This window comes from Bos indicus, chromosome 4 (assembly GCF_029378745.1).
Source record: "Bos indicus isolate NIAB-ARS_2022 breed Sahiwal x Tharparkar chromosome 4, NIAB-ARS_B.indTharparkar_mat_pri_1.0, whole genome shotgun sequence".
In the NCBI taxonomy this organism is placed as follows: domain Eukaryota; kingdom Metazoa; phylum Chordata; class Mammalia; order Artiodactyla; family Bovidae; genus Bos; species Bos indicus.
This window is the reverse complement of record NC_091763.1, coordinates 64,636,934-64,656,309: the sequence shown is the minus strand read 5'-3', so window position 1 is coordinate 64,656,309 and position 19,376 is coordinate 64,636,934. Positions and strand designations below refer to the sequence as shown.

General features: G+C 42.7%; 1 protein-coding gene across 5 annotated transcripts in view; it reads right to left on the bottom strand.

The window, feature by feature from the left end:
- Window positions 1-19,376, bottom strand: part of PDE1C (phosphodiesterase 1C) — a 622,941-nt gene that overhangs the window by 395,696 nt on the left and 207,869 nt on the right. For all 5 annotated transcript variants that reach the window (XM_070787864.1, XM_070787867.1, XM_070787865.1 and 2 more), the window contains one exon: window positions 11,468-11,639. In XM_070787864.1, the coding sequence (XP_070643965.1) occupies window positions 11,468-11,639 (172 nt within the window). The remainder of the gene's footprint in view (window positions 1-11,467; window positions 11,640-19,376) is intronic.

Here is a 19,376-nt window from a genome sequence, read left to right as displayed (position 1 = left end):
CCCAGACCTACCAATTGGTGGGATGACCTTCAGCAAGTTAACTTCTTTACATCTCAGTTGCTTCATCTGTAAAACTAAAGCAATAAAAATTATAAAATCTCCCAGGGTTGTTGGGAAAATTGAATAGACAGCATGTAAAGCAGTGGAAAACTGCTTGGCACAAAAATCTTCAGTCAGGTTAGCTACTGTTATTACACACAATGGGACTAGACAAGAATTAAGAGGAAAATGATAGAAACTTAAGAGAGGGCGAGGTGCCTCAAAAGTGCCTGGTGTCAGAGTGGCTTTTCAGCACTAAAGGACACACCTGAGGGACAACCAGATAACGTGAACATCTTCACACAACACAGGGCCTACAGTGAACTGCACATTACCTACTGCTATAGAGCACTTGCTGATAGCAGACACAGTAACACTGCTTGACAAGCACGGACCCCTTGACTTCTCACATGTACCCCTGGAAGAAACAATTTAATTCCTTTAAACAGATGAGGAAATTGAGGCTCAGCTTAATTGCCTGCTCAAGGTCACAGAGCAGATGAGGGATGGAGCTGGGATTAAAATCGGAACTCAGGCATTCCCACTATACCCATCAGTGATAAGATGCAGGCAACTCTTCGGACCATGGGGTTTGAAATAGATATCAGACTCTGGGCTACAAAAGCTGAAAGCAAGGAGCAGCACAACATGGCAGAAAGAGGGGGAGAGAAAAGACCTGGAGACTAGTTAGAAGTCCAGACAATACATTCAAACTCCTTTCTATGGCTAAGTAATGCCTCCCCCAACACACTCTGTCACTGTCAGTTCAGTTCAGACGATAACTCATGTCCGACTCTTTGCGACCTGTGGACTGCAGCATGTCCATCGAGTCAGTGATGCCATCCAACCGTCTCATCCTCTGTCATCCCCTTCTCCTCCTGCCTTCAGTCTTTCCCAGGATCAAGGTCTTTTCCAATGAGTCAGTTCTTCACATCAGGTGGCCAAAGTATTGGAGCTTCAGCTTCAGCATCAGTCCTTCCAATGAACACCCAGGACTGATTTCCTTTAGGATGGACTGGTTGGATCTCCTTGGTGTCCAAGGGACTCTCAAGAGTCTTCTCCAACGCCACAGTTTAAAAGCATAAATTCTTTGGCACTCAGCTTTCTTTATGGTCCAACTCTCACATCCATACATGACTACTGGAAAAACCATAGATTTGACTAGATGGACCTTTGTCGGCAAAGAAATGTTTCTGCTTTTTAATATACTGTCTAGGTTGGTCACAGCTTTTCTTCCAAGGAGCAAGCATCTTTTAATTTCATGGCTTCAGTCACCATCTGCAGTGATTTTGAAGCCCAAGAAAATAAAGTCTGTCACTGTTTCCATTGTTTCCCCATCTATTTGCCATGAAGTGTAAAACTTGGCTTAAAACTCAACATCCAAAAAACTAAGATCATGGCATTTGGTCCTCTCACTTCATGGAAAATTGATGGGAAAACAATGCCACTCTCACCACGCTGCAATTTCTTATAATTCCAGTGGCACAAACAGATTCAGGTCAAAATACAGCCTTCCATCAGATGAAAGGACCCCATGGAATCCCTACTGGCAGGACAGGGGATAAGAGCTTGGATTTGCTGATACACTTCTTTACATTCCAAGTCAAACTTATTTCTGCCTATTAGGGTTGATGCATTTAGACTAAAGAACTGCCCATACCAACCCCCTTTGTGTCCTTTCTCTCACAAACAGCCCCCCTGGGGTCCAGGTAGGATGAAGATATAATGGCTCATACAACATTAGATGGAAGAAAAATCCAGAGTCCATATTGATACTACAATACAGAAAAAGAGCAAGAGAAGGAGGAACGGGAAACTCTTATTTATCATCAAATGCCATTTAATAAATAGAGAATAATAGAGTCAGATATTATCATTGATTCAGGCAAGAAACATCAAGTGATGCTAAAACCATTGCATAAAGGTTTTTTAAGAAAGAGATCATTGCACTTCCCTGGTGGTGCACTGGATAAGAATCCACCTGCCAATGCAGGGGACATGGGTTCCACCCCTGGTCGACCCCTGATCCGGGAAGATTCCACATGCCACAGAGCAATTAAGCTCATGCACCACAAGTACTGAGCTCTCCCTCTGGAGTCCACATGCTGCACCTACTGAAGCGCACAAGCCTAGAGCCTGTGCTCTACAACAAGAGAAGCCACGCAATGAGAAGCCCATGCACCACAACAGAGTCGCCCCTTCTTGCTGCAACTAGAGAAAGCCCTCACACAGCAGCAAAGACCCAGAGCAACCAAAAAGTAATTAATTAATTGATAAAATAAAGCGATCATCTACATCATCTCAAAGTTATCTCCTCACAGATAACTTATTACCTACAAAGGGCAGACTGGCACCTTTACTGTGGACATGTTGGGGCAAACAATGAAATAATCCAAGTTAACATCACCAGTAATGGGACAATTGACAATCCTCTTCCTATTGCTGCACCAGGGGCACAACATCTACGTCACTTATGTAGTAGTCCTGTCACCATGGATAACCCGAATCATATCACAAGGCAACGATCAGACAATCCCAAATGGAGGAACAGTCTGCAGTGCAAAACACACGAGCCACTTGCTTCGAGATGTTAATGCCATGAAAGACAAAGACTAGAAAACGGCTTCAAATTAAATGAAACTCAAGAGTCATGACAATCAACGTAACGTGCTTCAGGAAAGTGTTCTAGATGAGAAAAATGACTGCCATAAAAGACATTATTGGAACATCTGGTGAAATCTGAATGTGGGCTGTATATCAGAAAATAGTATTATATCAAAGTTAGGCTTCCTGAATTTGGTAATTACACTGTGTAAGTAAATGGTCTCATTCTTAAGTAATACAAGCTGAGGCAGAAAGGCCACAATGTCTACACATTAGGGTTAAAAGATTCAGAAAAAACAAAGGTAAATAGATGATAGACTGATTAGATAGCAAGCAAGCAAGTGACTCTAGGTGGAAAATAGACAGCTGTTCATTTTCCTATTTTTAAAACTTCTCTGAAGGTTTAAAAATTATCAAAAATCATTTTTGAAAAACAATATATTTAATAGGTACCTAGCAGTTGGCTTAGAGCTAGACACAAAAGCCCAATTCAGTGCTACCCATGGAAACCTAACGACAAAGAAAACTCAACCCTGACATGGCCAGACATGGTCAAAGATAATAATTAGCAGAACAGTGAAGAAACACAAAATTTAATAAATGTAATTCAGCTCCCTTCATATATCCCTTTTCTAATTCTCAATCTGGATCATTTTCAAACAATGAAACTGATGAACAGATCAAGGTTTTGGATCTGTAATCCAAGTTTGCTATTTGATTCATATCTTCCTATTTCTAACTTTGTAGAGTGCGCACAAGTTACACTCTTGGACAGTTTTCAGTGTGCCTGCCTTCAAACACTTGACCCCATCACCTGAGCTGGAATCATTACCTCTTCCAAAGGAAGACAAGCATGCTGCAGCTCTGGTTCAAATAACCATCCTTCCCCAACCAAGCTGGCCTCTGGAGTCTAATTCATCTTAGCAAATTCACCTCTAGCTGTACTTAACAGTAATCAATAAATGGGAACAGCTTGACTACAGTTTTGGGGATGTCTAATCAATAACCATTAGCTACTACTGCATTTACAAGTAATAGAAAAAACTGGTCCCTGTTCATACCCATGAGGGAAAACATATTTTCAAAAGTTTCTTCTCCAGGTTTTCCATGCCCTTTCTCCATAGGTGTTTAAATCCCATGTTGTTTTCCAGCTCCATTATTCCAGCCCCATTATTCCGCCTCTGCTGCAGGCCAGGAAACATTAGTTTTGATGTGCTATGTAAAGAGGACCAAGGCATGAAAATATAAATCCTAACATTGTAATTTAATCAGAAAAAAATGCTATTTTCTTTATGCTTCCCCAAAGATCTCCAAAGCCTCCAAAGATCTTTGCCTGGAATAAAACTGAACCTTCTTCTGATGGTAAACAATGCCCTGCCATATTTGGCCTCAGCTTTACGTTTCCAGGCTGGCTTGTTTCATGGTTACACCAAGTGCCATTCAACACAGTCACTGATCCCTGCGAAGTCCAGGAGCTGGGACTATGTACGGGTTCAGTTCACCTCGTGTGGTTCTAGCACTAGGCATGGGATACGACTGCAGAACATGCACTGAACACTTGAATGGGAAGAGAGCATCTATTACGAGAAAGAGTCAACGAGAAGGAAACCTTCCCCCTCCTGCTAGCAAGGGCAGAAACCCTGTCCTAAGGCTGAAAATGGGAACAAAAATTTCTACTGAGTAAAACATACAGTCACATTATTGTGAAGTTCATAATGTAAGCCAAGGTTCCCCCACTCTGAAGACAGGGACCAATCACCAATCAAGGGATATCCAGACATGCATTACTTCAGGGCACAGTTTCAAAGGGTTTTGCTTTGTTTTCACTTAGGGAACTTTAATTTTACCACAGAAAAATTAGGTAAAGTCATTCATCATTGAAAGTTTGTAAGACATAACATATGGTGCTTCTGAGGTAGTTCCCAGGGTAGGGGCCCATATCAGTTAGGTCAATCTGTCTCTTTACCTCATCTGCCAACAAGACTTAGCCCAAGGCCTGGTCCCAGGGAAGAGGGGGGTTATAACGTAAGAGATGCAGGGAGCCAGAGGCCCAGTTTTCATACTTGGGGGGGGCTATAGGGAGAAGGGAAACCAAGGCAGACAAGGTAGGGGTGAGACTTCATCTTCTCTTTCTAGAGGGACATCCACCCATTAAGCAGAAGTTCCACATTTGTGGCCAGTAAAGTCAGGTAGAGGAAGACTGGATTTTAGTTTCCCATATTGTCTCTTGGGTTCTATGTGGTTTGGACAGGCCCCAGAGGTCCCCACAAGCTCCTGAGGCCGAACCTCAGAAGTTACCTGAAATAATGACTGGGAAGTTAGCTCATGAGGTTGACATGGGGCCCAAGTAGCCAAGGACTAAACGCCAGACCATCTGACCCTGAAGCACCTGAGTATCATGACCAGACCTCAGTGGGATACAAAGCACTGCCAGAAACAGAGGCCTTCCTTCATTTAGAGAGAACTTCAGGGACTCCCTGCACACTTCAGGTCTCTGTGTGACCTATGACAGAAGTTCCTGTTGTTCATCGGGAAGCATGGGAGGCTGACCCAGACTGCACGTGGGCAGAGCAATGGAGACAGAGGCTCCAGGAGGATCCCAGCCCCTCCCCCACCAAACAGTTCTGAAGACACCTCTCCCCACCACTCCTCTCAGTGGGATTATCCTAGGATGACTGACTTACACTTTGCTAAATGTGCTTCCAAAGGTTATTCTGATTTAGGCATAGACTGAGAGGTTGAGAACACCCAGATGAGCACCATTTGTGTCAATGAAAACCTGGCTTCCCAATAGCCTGATGAGAAAGTGTCTGGCTTGAAAAAGGATGTGCTCTCAAGCAGAAGTTAGCCCTGGAAACTGGTCCACTGGCTGGCAAACCATCTATACAATGTCCAACATTCTTCAGCATCTCCTTGTACAAATGAAACAATTATATTTGGGGTATAATTTTAAATGCTCCCTTCTTATGCTGTAGTTTCTTTAGTTAATCTCAATGTTTTAACAAAGTCCCTAGTGAGCAATAAAAACACAAAACACTAGAAAAAAAAAAAATTGTGGCCTGCCCCACATTCATCTCACTACTAGAGCCCATGGGGAAGACATAAAATCAAGTAGAGAAACTGGCCCAGGATTTCTAGGCCAGTAGCCTGGAAGCTGTGTCCACAGCACAGAGCGGGCAGTGGTGGGCCAGTTGAGGATCAGAGCATAGTGGGAGACTGCATCAGCCAGGGCCCTCGAGGAAGCAAGTACCAAGGAAGGATTAGATATGCAAAGAACTTATCAGGGGGAAACATTTGAAAGAGAAAATGGGCAGCCAGCCAGAGAGGTAGGGAAAGGCGAGATGCAGATCTGACTCCCAGTGAAGTAGAGAAGGAGATAGGCTGGGTGGCAGCCTCTTAGATCACAGTGCAATTCTAAAGAAAGCTCACGGAGGTCACTGGGGAGCTCTCAAGCAGATGCCCCTATCAGAGGAGACCCAAGTCTCCCAAGAATGGTCACCCTTAGGACCCCAGGCACTCTCAGTCATTGGCTGAAAGTGCCCTTGAGAAACACAGACGGAACCATCACAGGGACAAATATCCTCCTGCAGAAGCCAGGGCCATGGGTGAAGCATGTTCCCGGTGGTCAGAGATGGGAAAGGTGCATTCATAAGGCTACCACACAGACAAACTCCCACTTTCCCAAAATACCAATGGAAAGACTAGGCAGAATGCAGATGGAAGTGTCTACATAATATATGCTTTGTCAATTTCCAACACTGAAAAAAATGTCTATAAAAACTCGCTTATAAAGAAAAGCCTAAATATCAATATTTCCCCTGTGGGAAGCCAAAGTTACAACAGAAACTCTACTGAGTTAAAAAAAAAAATCAGAATTCATCCTTTCTTTTTTCCCCTTTACAGACTTGAGCAGGAGTCTACTGCTTAGGATTAGTGAAGATTAGAGAAGAAAAATGTCAACTCCCAGGAGGCAGCACAAGTCACAGAAGTTAGGGTCCCCGAAGTTCCCAGTGGGTGACCAACATATGCTTATAAAGAAAGACATGTGAGCAGACTTCCTATGAGCTAATTGGGAATTGTAACCCATGACTCATCCCAGGGTGGGGTCCAAAGCTACAGGGGATGCTACCCCATGCCACACTGTATCATCAGCCAGATTGCACATTTCCTGAAAGTAATCAAGTCAGAAACTGGCTTCTTGGCCACAGCCCCTAGTGGAAAAATGACTGCCAAAAGCCAAAATGAGGATGAGTTCAAAAATGTAATTCTGCAGTGAAAGCATAATCCATTAAATGGGATCTGACAAGAACTTAATCTCATCTGTGGCCAAGGGTGTTGGCTCAATGTAATTCTGCTCTCTGGAACATATTCTCAATAAGCTATGTATAGAATCAGGAACACTTTTGCCAGAACCCAGATAAGTCCATTCAACGTGGGAACAGAAGCTCATCAAACCCCCAGTGATTCTCCAGGGAGTGAACATGCTCTTCTTCCAAATGCAAAATTCCCAAAACCTGGCAACTCTGCCTGTGTTGAGTCACATAATTTAAGGTAAGCACTAATAACTGAAATGGCCAATGCACTGGTTGGCTTCAGAATTTCCACTACTGCCCACAAAGGCAAGACCAGTGGCTGGTCTTGCTCACAAAGTACCTACTAGGCTCATATTCCCAGCCTGGGGCTCACTGCAGAGCCCAGTCACAGAAGAAAGGGTCAAGGTGTGGAGGATCAATCCACTCCTAAAGAGGGTTTTGAAACCTGGGAGAGAAAAGGAATTAGGGTCTGTCTTATTCATCATTTACTTAATACCAGCTATAGGGCCCAAGGCCATTATGTTGTTATTTCACTGTTTCATTTGTAAAATAAGGCAACTGAGAATCAAAACCATAACTCAAATCACACAGTTTAGAAGACAGTGTGCAAATTCGTGCCTGTGGTATTCCAAAGCCCATGACTCACTCCTCAGAGGGTGGTCCTTGGACCATCACATTACTTGGGAGCTTGTTAGATTCACAGGCTACAACCCAGATCTAATGAATGTGGATCTGCATTTAATAGGATCCCTCAAGGAATTTGGACACAAAGTTTGCCTTAAAGGGCTCCCACCCAAGAAGAATAAGTGGATTAAAAATATAAATTTGGACTAGAAAAAGGATTTAGTGCAATAGAACAGGGTCAGTCTCATAGGATAAGCCTCACTACATATCTAAATTGCACACCCAAATTAGTAGAGCCAATCATGCCATCTTTATTTCACCACGAGCAAACCCAGGAGCAGGAAAGTCAAGGTGGCGTGGTGATAGTGGAACACACTGGAGAGGGTAAGGCTTTGGAACCAGGCAGACTGGACTGAAATTCCCAGCTCTGCCTCCTGCTGGATGGCTCTGGGTAAGCTGACTGACCTCTCTAGGACTCAGTTTTGTGACCTGTACAACTGGAATAGCGCTACTCATCTTGTTTGTATTTGAGAAGATTAAATGAGCAACCAAATGGACGGTTCCTAGACACAGTCGATGCTCAATAAACATGGGTTTCCTTGACTTTCAGTACAATCTGGGCCAGGTCCCACCTTGGCAAACGTGCACACTAGAAGCTGGGGAGAAAAGGAAGCTCAGCAGCCAGCTCTTTCCTGTTCTCTTGGGTCCTCTAGTGGTAATTCCTGAGGTTCCTGTCACTAATCAGACTGGCTGGAGCAGTCTGTCTTCCTTAAGCTCCAGTTTCAGCATATTCTCTCATCTCTTTTAAGAAAACCCTGAGTAGAACAAGGTTCAAAGGAACAAGAGGTGAGGAACAAGGAAGACAGGCATCTGAGGTACAGTTCCCAGGACTGTCTACTTCCCAAACAATGAAGTCTTTTTATTTAGTTACGGTTCCTGCTTTCTTCTTTTCATAAGTCTCAGTCTTAAAAGCAGACTTTTCATGCCAGAGGCTTCATGAGCTTTCAGAGCCCACAGTGTCTGCACCTGGAGCCACAAAACCCAAGTCTGATATAATTCACATGGTGTGTATCACTCAAAGGCGTGGAGGAGCAGGAGACGGCCGCCAACCACTGCCTGCAGGTGTGTCCCGAGCTGCTGCCTGGGGAGGATGCCCCCACCTACCACATACACTCATTACAGAGGCTGATGGAAGAGGTGCCCTTGGGACAGAGCATCTCCTGTAGGAGGAAGTAGCTGAGCGTCAGGGTCCCAATAAGGGTCCCTTGGTCTGATTCCCACAGGAACAACTCCAGCACTGATAAAGAGGCATTTCCTTGCCCAGGGAGAAAAAAAAAAGACCATATTTTGTGGCCCCAAATTTCCAAATGCCCTCCATGTGTGATGAAGGAGAAAGAGAAGACAGCAAGCTAAGTTACCCCTTACCCCGTGTTGCTCAGTAGTAACGCTCCTGCAGGGAAGCTATGAGGGCAGATGATGCCAACTCATGAGAATCACATGCTCCTCCACAGTAAACACAACTCTGCAGAACTGCAAAGGGCAGGATGTTCATAGTCACATGCCTGGATCCCTTAACTGGGTGTGGGGTTGTGTATAAATGTGTCCAAAGCACACACACACACATACACACAAGGCATGGTGGTTGAGAGGCTCTGAATTTCAGAGTCAGAAAAAAGAACCCAACACCTCAATCTCAGCAAAGGAATGACTACACTTAAGTTATCTTAGGGTTGAGAGCACTGATCACAGATGCACCCCTGAAGTTTAGGAGTATAACACACCAGTCTTCCTAGATTTCCCAGACTCACTAACATTGGAGTCAGCAATTCTCACTTTTTTCACTCCTGGAGTAAATGGTGAGGTAGGGGAACACACAGGGATATATTCCTATCAGCATTATTTACAATCCAGCTATCACTCACTCCTTCTCTGAACTCTAAAGGCATACAGAAAACAAGCAGCATTATTACAAGGGCAACCTTGATCCTGCTCAAATTTATTTCTCGATAAGCAAGCTGTTCCCATCTTTGGCTTATAATAATTTATCTGCAACAAATCTCACAACTGACATGACTACCACAGTTAAGGACTACTACATTAGAGAATACTTACCCTCTAACATGGCTGTTGGAATCAACTATCTTCCTTGAAACAAAGGATGGTTCCAGGATAGCACAGAGTTGCATTAAGGAGACCAATAAATGAATAACAAATGCCAATACCTTTCTGGCTCCCACTGCTGTACAACTGGCATATCTACACCTGCTGTGTAAATAAGCCTACCCACCAAAAGCACTACACCAAACACTACACCAACCACACCAAAGCACTACAAGGAACCCGAAGTAAATCTTGATCTTAACAAACTTATAACTTAATCTCTTTCTGGAACTGAGACCTTGGCACATAATATAACTAGTGGATCAAAAGAAGTTCATGGCCAGTTTCATGGCCAGTACAGTTTCTCTATTAAAGAGCACAGAGGGGATGCAAAGAGAAGGGATGATGGTAATGGAGTTGGGTTAGCAAATAAGATGTTCTCTTCATGAGAGCAACTCTTCAGCCATTCATTGAAGAAGACCATGAACCTGGTTTGGGGTGGAAGGCATAGCTACCAGAAGACAGAATACACAGGGGCTGACTGCACCAGAGATGCTTGGAGACGGGAACACACAGACCACGAGAGCCATTCACCCTCCCCTCTTCCCTCACAGTCACTTGCAGAGAATTGCAGGTTCATTCTCTCTACTTGAGTGGGTTTTATTTTATTTAAACCTCACAATGCAGTAACCAAACCTTTATGAGGAATAAGAAAAGCATTTGCCTTGCAATTCTGGTCCCGCCACTGCATCAGTCACATTATATAAAGAAATCCAACCCCCTATTCATCACTCCTTTTCAGAACTCATCTATAATTCAGTCCACACTAAGAACCTTCGCACAATGAAATGGCTTTTACTGGGCGATTACACACATCACCTGCATGCAAAGGAGAGCACAGTTTTCAGATGTATTTCCTGGACTCCAAATCTTGTCTGATTTGTCTATGAGGGAAGAAAAGGGAAGTTCATGCATTCTACTAGCCATGTGGAGGGTATGAGAGTCTTAGACAATGCAGAGAAAAATGAAAGCAGTAAAATTAGGGTAACAAGGGAAGCGGGGAGGAAGGCAGGCTGGCAAAATCATTAAATCTTCATTTCTGATACCAGTACGACCATGTATTCCAAAAGTGAGTTGAAAAGACCCACTGAGGAAAAAAAAATCACTTCTATACCACATCCATACTCAGACTGATTGTTATTTAATACAGATACAATTATGACGAAAGTGGAATACCATATGAAAAGAAAACACAAGAGACTTTTGAGAGAAGAGGCAAAACCAAACGATGAATAAGAACAGAGTCAACAGCCATCTGGGAAACCACACAAGAAGATCCCCCACTTCCTTTCAGGAGCCCGCAGCCCTCACATCTCTCACAACCAGAACTCTTCCCCCAGCAAGGGACGCTAAAGGCACCCGGCTGAATTCATCCCCACCGCGTGCTTTTTCTCTGTGTGCTTATCTCCATGCTGCAACCTCCTCTGAAGCAAAAGACTCATTAATCCCATTCAAATTGCCAATATCAGTAAATTCTTTGCCTCAGCATTTAGATGCCAATACCAATTAAGTATCAACAGCAACTTAACTACTGATACAGTCCTCACTACATTCAGGAAATCCAGCCACAAGTCCAGTGAGCACTAATTCCAACACTTCTTCATCAATTCTAAGTAAGTGCAAAGAAATGAGGTAATTTTCGGGCCATGCTGACGATGCGTCCAACTGGACTGAAATCAATGCACACTCAAACAAGAAGGAACAAACTGAGCTGCAATCCACCAAACCTGAAGGATGTTTTCACCAAGGCTTCCGGGCTATCGAGCTGAGGCAATTCATCAGCAAGGATTTCCTCAGGTGGCCGAGGATCGTGGACAATTGTAGGCCGTGGCTTCTCCTTGACATTCCCCGTGAGCCCATCGATGAGGGAGTTCCACAGACAGTTCTGCGACTTAGACCCTGAAGCACGAGGGGAAAAATAAAAGGATGCAGGTGAGTTACCAACCAACTCCATGTCCTGCCTTGCCCAACTCAGGATTTTCAAAAGCAGAGCAGTAACACTGACATATTTTTCATGATCTGCACCAACATCGGAGGGCTCCAAAAGATTTTAACTTATGGAGTAACCAGGATTTTTTAAATTTATATACAAAAATAGGTTCATACTCGTGAGTATCTTAACAGACAGCTAAGTATTACGAATATATATTCTGTTTCATTTCAGTGGTAATCAACTCTAACTCCTGACAGTTGTCAGTATTCACTGATATGTCTATTCAGCAATTGGAAGTATACACAGGACTACCGTTTTAGAGAACAGTAGGATGTTCAGACGTCTTCTCAGGTGGCACTAGTGGTAAAGAACCGCCTGCCAATGCAGGAGACGTAACAGGTGCAGGCTCAGTCCCTGGGTCGGGAAGATCCTCTGGAGAAGAGCATGGCAACCCACTCCAGTGTTCTTGTCTGGAGAATCCCATGGACAGAGGAGCCTACAGTCCATGGGGTCACAAAGAGTTGAACACGACTGGAGCAACTTAGCATGCATGCACGCAGGATGTTCAGACACAAGTCTCCCCATGAATTTATCTTGCCCAAGACCCAAGTTTCAAACCTCTAGTCTATGGAGACAGCCACACCAAAGAGAGCCAGAACCCACTATAGGCAGGTTCATTCTTCCGGAAGCTCAAGACTCAAGGAAAACGACACTGAACGTTAATCAATATCCTACCCTAGAAACACTCCAAACATACGAGATGAACATTCAAGGCAGACATGAAGTAGGTACAGTGCCACAAATTACGGTCCGATCAGCCAGGTAGTCAAGGTCAATATCAACAATGATAAGTTATACGGATATCAGGTACCCTTGATATGACGGATTGAAAGTGGCACTTTAACCCACAATATAGAACCCCATGTATTAAGCATGTTTCTAGCTTTCGTAGGCTGTTCTGTAAGACACCTGTGTTACATGCATACCCCAGACACGCTCTGTTCTGGAAAACCAGATCACATCCCTGAGCCACCCTGCCTTGGCCTCCTCCCTCCCTCGTCTCCCCCCGCCCCAATTCTCCAAGAAGAGTCCCCTTCCCAGGGGTATGCTTTTCAGAAACAAACTAACCAAACCAGAGTCCACAGCATGACACTTCCCGTACCAAGTTTCCAAGTCCTAAGCCACTACCCACCCGCCCCGATGACCCAAGACAGGTAGCAGACAGCTAGGGACAGTCCCTATGCCCCAGAGCCCACGGACATTATTCAGACTAGCCAATCCTAAGCCTGCTCACCCGGCAGAACCAGTCCTTACTGCAGAAACCACACAAAGACTCCTGCCCAGCGTCCCTTCCTCCCTCTGCCTCACACCAACCCCAGTGCTTCCAGCGCGGCCTCTGCGGTATAACATGTACTCCCTCTTGGGGGACCTGTGAAGATCAACAAACTATCTTTTCAATGGCAGTCATCCTCTGGCCTTGTCATACCTAAATAATCATAAAGCCTATTAAAACAATCTAGTTATAGGGAAAACATTAGGCAAATCTCAACTGAGAGACATTCAGCGAAACATCTGACCAGTATTCCTCAAAACTAGTAAGCTTATCAAAAAACAGGGAAAGTCTGAAAACCTGGAACCACCTAGAAGAACCTAAGAAGATTTGATAACTAAATGTGGTATCCTCACCGGCTCCTGAAACTCAGAAAGGATATTAGGAAAAACTAAGGAAATTTCAATCAAGCATGTACATTAGTTAATAATGATGTATTATCAATTTTGGTTCATTAATTGTGACAAACATACCATACTCATATAAGAGCTTAAAAATAGGGGAAACTGAAAGGGGATATATGGGAACTCTTTGTACCATCTTTGCAAATTCTCTATAAATCTAAAAATATTATAAAATTAAAATTTATAGAAATATAAATAAATATTTAAAATAAATAATAAAAATCATTATTAGTTTAAAAGTCTATGAGCAAGTAATTTTTTTAGAGACTGAGGGCATGACTATTATCATTACCCAATTACCATTGGTCAATGCTGGTTACACTCCGCTCAGAGGAAAGAAAACCTTTATCTTTGCATAGATATAATGTCAGGTCTCCAAGTCATGCACCCATGGAACTGTGTCCATGCAGAGGGAGTTGGCTTTTCCTACCCGATCCATGCAGAAGAAGGACATTTTTGTAATTCATGCAAAGACTCATTATGAGGAAATGTGCGTGGGGGAATAAGGAGCAGTTTCAGCTAAAGTAAAATGCATGTGATGGGTGGGGTAGAGAATAGATCTGTATGCTCACAGGAACGTCTCCCTGACCAGCCATCCACAGCCCTCAACATAAGAAATCACCACAGTTTACTGTGCCTGAAGGCTGTCTCTGCAGTTAAGAGCAAAAGAACTTTACACACAGAAGGGAGCATCTCACAAGGATTCCTGAACCTTCACCAAGGACACACATGAATCCAAAAACAATCTTTTTTAAAACTTTTTTTTTAATGTATTAATTTTTGGCTGTGCTGGGTCTTCATTGCTGAGCTTTTTTCTAGTTGCGGTGAGTTGGGGGCTACTCTCTACTGGTGGTGTGCGGGCTTCTCACTGCAATGACTTCTCTTGTTGCGGAGCACGGGCTCTAGGACACATGGGCTCAGTAGTTGCAGCTCCCTGGCTCTAGAACACAGGCTAAATAGTTGTGGCCCATGGGCTTTGCTGCTCCATGGTATCTGGGATCTTCCTGGACCTGGGATCGAACCCATGAATCCTGAATTGGTAGGCAGACTCTTAATCACTGAACCACCAGAGAAGTCCTGCAAACAACTCTGTTAATGACCATGGTCACAGCTGACCTCTTGGGGGGTGTCTCACAACCAAACTGCTTCTGTGTCAATCAGGAGAAAAGTAAAGCACATTAAGGGCAAGAAACAGAACCCTCAAACTCCTGAAATACATGACAGCTTTTCCTAAAAGCTGCTTAAAAGTCCTCAACACATATCTTAAGAAGATCTGGACCTATTAATGCAGGTCTGGTCCTATGTTAACAAAGTTCTGGTTCTAGGAGAGAGATAAAAAGCAGCAGCCTGTTTTCTTAAATTTGACCTAACTGAAGCCGTACAATAAACTCCCCACCCATTCCCTGCATTCTTTCATTTATTCATTCAATATGTATGTGCGTGCTCAGTGGCTTAGTCGTGGTCTGACTCTTTGTGACCCTATGGACTGTAGCCCACCAGGCTCCTGAGTCCTGGAATTTTCCAGGCAAGAATACTGGAGTGGGTTGCCACTTCCTCCTCCAGGGGATCTTCTCAGCCCAGAAAGCAAATCCACATCTCCTGCATTGGCAGGCAGACTCTTCACCACTGTACCACATGGGAAGCCCATTCATTCAATAGACACATTTTGATTTCCCTCAATATGCCAGGTTCCACTCTGGGCTCTAGAAATAGAAAAATGAATGAGACTGGTTCCCTTGGGATGAATCAGCCCATATGCAATTACAATAAATAGGCAGATTCCTAGATGTGAGATGTATAAATACCTACTTATTACATTCTTAGGTCTTCGGTTGTTTGCAGACAAATGCTTTCCTAAATGTTATAGGTATGCTCATCACATTAATATAAAGGTGTTCCCCCTATCCAAAAAACACCACCTATAAAGTACTAGGAATTGGTATTTTAATAAATCTTCCAATCATCTTGTGAAAGGCATAACTACATGGCATAGTTTCCTCATGCTAAAAGTATTAATTCTTAAGTGCATAGTTATAACACACGAAAATTTTATAACTTATTTTGACATTTCCTCATTTTTTAATATTCTGGGAAACTTAAATGGAAGTGGCCTGTTTCTCTTGACCTTTGAGAGTCCAGAGAACAATTACTCTCTTGGGATAGTCTTTGATTTCTTTTTTGTTTTGTTTTGGTTTTTAACTTAAAAAGGCAGAGTGGATAGTTTTTGCTCAAAAAAAGAGAAAAAAATGTTGGGATCCAGCAATTCAGAGGACATTCCAGTTGGGAAGTGTGCAAGAGTCTAGAATTGGATGGTCAGCCAAAACACAAACTGGCCGTGAGAAAATGAGGGATTTGGAAAAGCTTACTGATAATGAAGGAGAAATGGGTGAATTTAAGAGATGTAGAATCAGTAGGATTTGGTAATTGGGTGTAGAGGATGAAGAAGAGGGAAGTAGCAAGATGAACTGAGGTTTCTGCTTAAGCAGCAAGGTAGACTGTGATGCCATTAGAAAATGCTGAAGGTGGAGCAGTTCATGGGCCTAGAGTTGAATCGTGTTCTGCAAAGTTGCATTTCAAGATAGAAAATATAAGCAAAGATCTCCTCCATATTCATGAAGAGGAAGCACACAGATGATGACTATGTGATTCAAATAAGAATACTCTTATTTCAGCAAGTACTTCTATCGTGACTGAGATAAGAAAACTTTCATAGCATGATAACATAGGGGGAAAAATTACCCTTCTCACTGAACCCAAACAATAATTTAAAAAACTAAAATAATAATAAACGTTTTAGAGAAGGGCAATACCAAAACCCCAGCCCTGTCCTGGAGTGTTCCAGCCATTATCTGACTTGATAAAAGCTGTAATTTAAGTAGAACTTGGGCTCCATCCACAAGGATCTAATTATAACAGCTCATTAGTGTCTTATCATCTATAACCTGGCCCTACGGCACAAACCCAAGGGAGATCCAGGAAGCTGGCATAACGTAAAGCATTATGAGGAGAATTTTGCTATTATCTGTTTTAATCTCTTTCTGAAGGTAAATTTTTGACAACAGTCTACTTTAGGTGAACAACACAGCACAAAATTGGAAGGCTTCAAAACAGTGGCTATGCCTGGGGCACGACTCTACTGATAACACGCCAACCATCCACAGAAGGGGATGTATTCATATTTTTGTGACGCCAACACTCCAGGAAAGTATGGAGCACTCAGAGCTCTGTCAGATGCTTCAAGACATATGGAAACTTTTATTACACCACCCTTGCTCTCAAAAAACTTTGGAGAGGCAGAAAAATGCAAGGCAGCCTTGACTGCTTCAGACTAGAGCCAGGCTTTTGAAAAATGAATTGGTTTTCCCCTACCCCTCCCCAATAAACATGGTCGAGAGAAATGGTTCAAGACTTTGAAATGGACAAAAAAGTTCGGTGGGCATCCCATCTAGTTCCTTTTTGAACTCCACGAGAAGGGGAGAGAACTTCTCCTCTGATTCTCCACAAATGTGGGCAGAGCCATCTCCAGGGACACTGGAATGGTCTGCTCTGGCAAAATGAAAAATAAAAACTCCCCTGCTCTAATTTATTTTCAGTTGACTTTGAAAGCATGAAAATTCCTTCTGACTAAGTAGAAGCAAAAACATGGAAACAGAGTCACACAGGTCTCTCTCAATAACATCAAAAACCCCATGAGGGAAATCATAGATAAAATAAGCCTTCAGGGTACCAAAAATACTGTGGCTCAGGTGTAGGAGATGAGCAACTCCATTCAGCCCACTCCATCTCATCTGCTTCTGCTCACTCCACTCCCCTCCCCTCCCCGTTCCAGCTTTCGTCTCTCCTTTGACTTGTTCCTGACTCTTATCAAATGCCTATAACCTCCTCCTTTCCTGTTATACCCCCTCCACCCCTGCCATAAATCTTCTTTCTTCACAAAGACAACTTTTTGTGTACCCTATGAACACTTCAGATCTCTTATAAACCTTCCAGAATCACAAAGTCAGCATCCACACCATTGAGTTTATCAGAAGAACAAGTGCTCAGATCCAGACGTAACCAACATTTGTTCAGTAATTGCTGTGTTCTGGGCATTGTCATGACACCTTCACCAGCATTATTTAATTTAATCATCAAATCAACCCACAGGATGTATTACTGAAACATTACTGAACACTAAGACATTAAGACTCCAAGAGAGCAAATCACCTAGATCACAGAGAAGACACAAATTGCTTTGATCCAAAACCCTCATTCTCCTAATCCAGGGCTCAGAGTGGTACACCACACTGTATTTTATTTGTGAGTCAATAAACACACACATAGTGTAGACCCAGCAAAATGCTCTGCATTTTTTACTATGAAAAAGATATCCCTTTACATAAGGATAAAGATACATCCCATCTGACACTAGAGAGAACCTTCTGCATGCTTGCTTCCCTGGTGGCTCAGACAGTAAAGAATCTGCCTGCAATGCAGAAGACCCAGTTTCGATCCTTGGATTGGGAAGATCCTCAAGTAAGGAAGATCCCCTGGAGGAGGGCATGGCAACCCACTCCAGTATTCTTGCCTGGAGAATCCCATGGGCAGAGGAGCCTGGCGGGCTACAGTCCATGCGGTCGCAAAGAGATGGATACAACTGGGTGATTTTCGTTACCTCACTTTAAAGGAGGTTCAGGCTGCAGGGAGACATGAATAATGCAAGATGAGTCTAATGGGTTAAGAAAAGACAAGAAGGCAAGAAAGTGAGAAGACTCTAAATCCAAAATAACTACAGATTCATTTCAAAGTGTGTCTAATGATGGCAGCTTGATAAACTGCTGGCAGGAGGAGCCCAAGGTGATGTGGTAATATCATTTAAATCTGACAAGTGACTTATCAACTTGGTTCCTAATAAAAAAAAATACACAAGCAGTATGCTGGCAGAAGGCTGAGAAGTTAGAGTCCTACAAAAAGAGAGAGAGAGAGAGAGATTTAATTCTCCAGAAAGGTGGTGAAAGAAAAAAAAACCTTGAAAACCTTCAACAGTTCTCAAAATATCTGTGACATGGCATTTGTAGACATTCTCTCCTTTTGGGAGTATAAGGCTCCTAAAATTCCCAGGGAATAGAAAAAGTGGGGCTGGAGTACAGAGGTCCGGAATGAAGCTAATAAAGCCCAGTTGCTCACTAAAATAAAATGCTACTGATGCTGTGGAAGGCAAAGGATTAATAATGTTTTGAATACCTTTAAATCAGTTACACAGGTACTGCTCTATTATTTTCAATATACTAAGTCTTGGTGTTATAAACATTTCACAAATTCTATCTACTGTAATTTCAAAGAGATTGGAAAATTTAATTCCATTTCAGATATCATACACACTGAGGTTGGGGGGGTGGGCAGCAGCAAAATATAATAATACGACTTGATCTGTGATGACATATTCTAAATTCTCAAATATGTGAGGATTTATTTCTGAGTTATCATATTAAATTAACCTTTTTTAACAACCAAATCACATTATTTTCCTTATTTTAACTTTATATCTATCTGATAGTGCAAGACCTCCTCCTTTATTTCGGCTTCTCAAGTTCAAAAAGAGACATGTCTATAGAATTTTCTGTTGTAGTTTTATTATAAATTTTCTTTTATAAGCTAGTTGTCTGGGTGATTGTTGCAAGAAATAAAATATTTAATGGTAATGACTTTACCATCTATTGAGATGATCATGTGTTTTTTCTTCTCTCTCTTTCTCTCTACCTCTCTGTCTCCCTCTCATCTATGGATGTGTTAAATTAGTAGCAAAATAAGAGAAGGAAAAAAAAAGAAAAAGCCCTATTTTCCAGATGGAATCAAGTTTCCTCTAGGGAACTTTGTGGTGAAAATATCTTGATATCACAGAAGTTGGTTGGAGGAGGGAGAAACAACAAAGAAAGAGTTAAATTATTCTTCATTCAAAATGAACAGAATTTAGAGAAGGGCAAGAACAA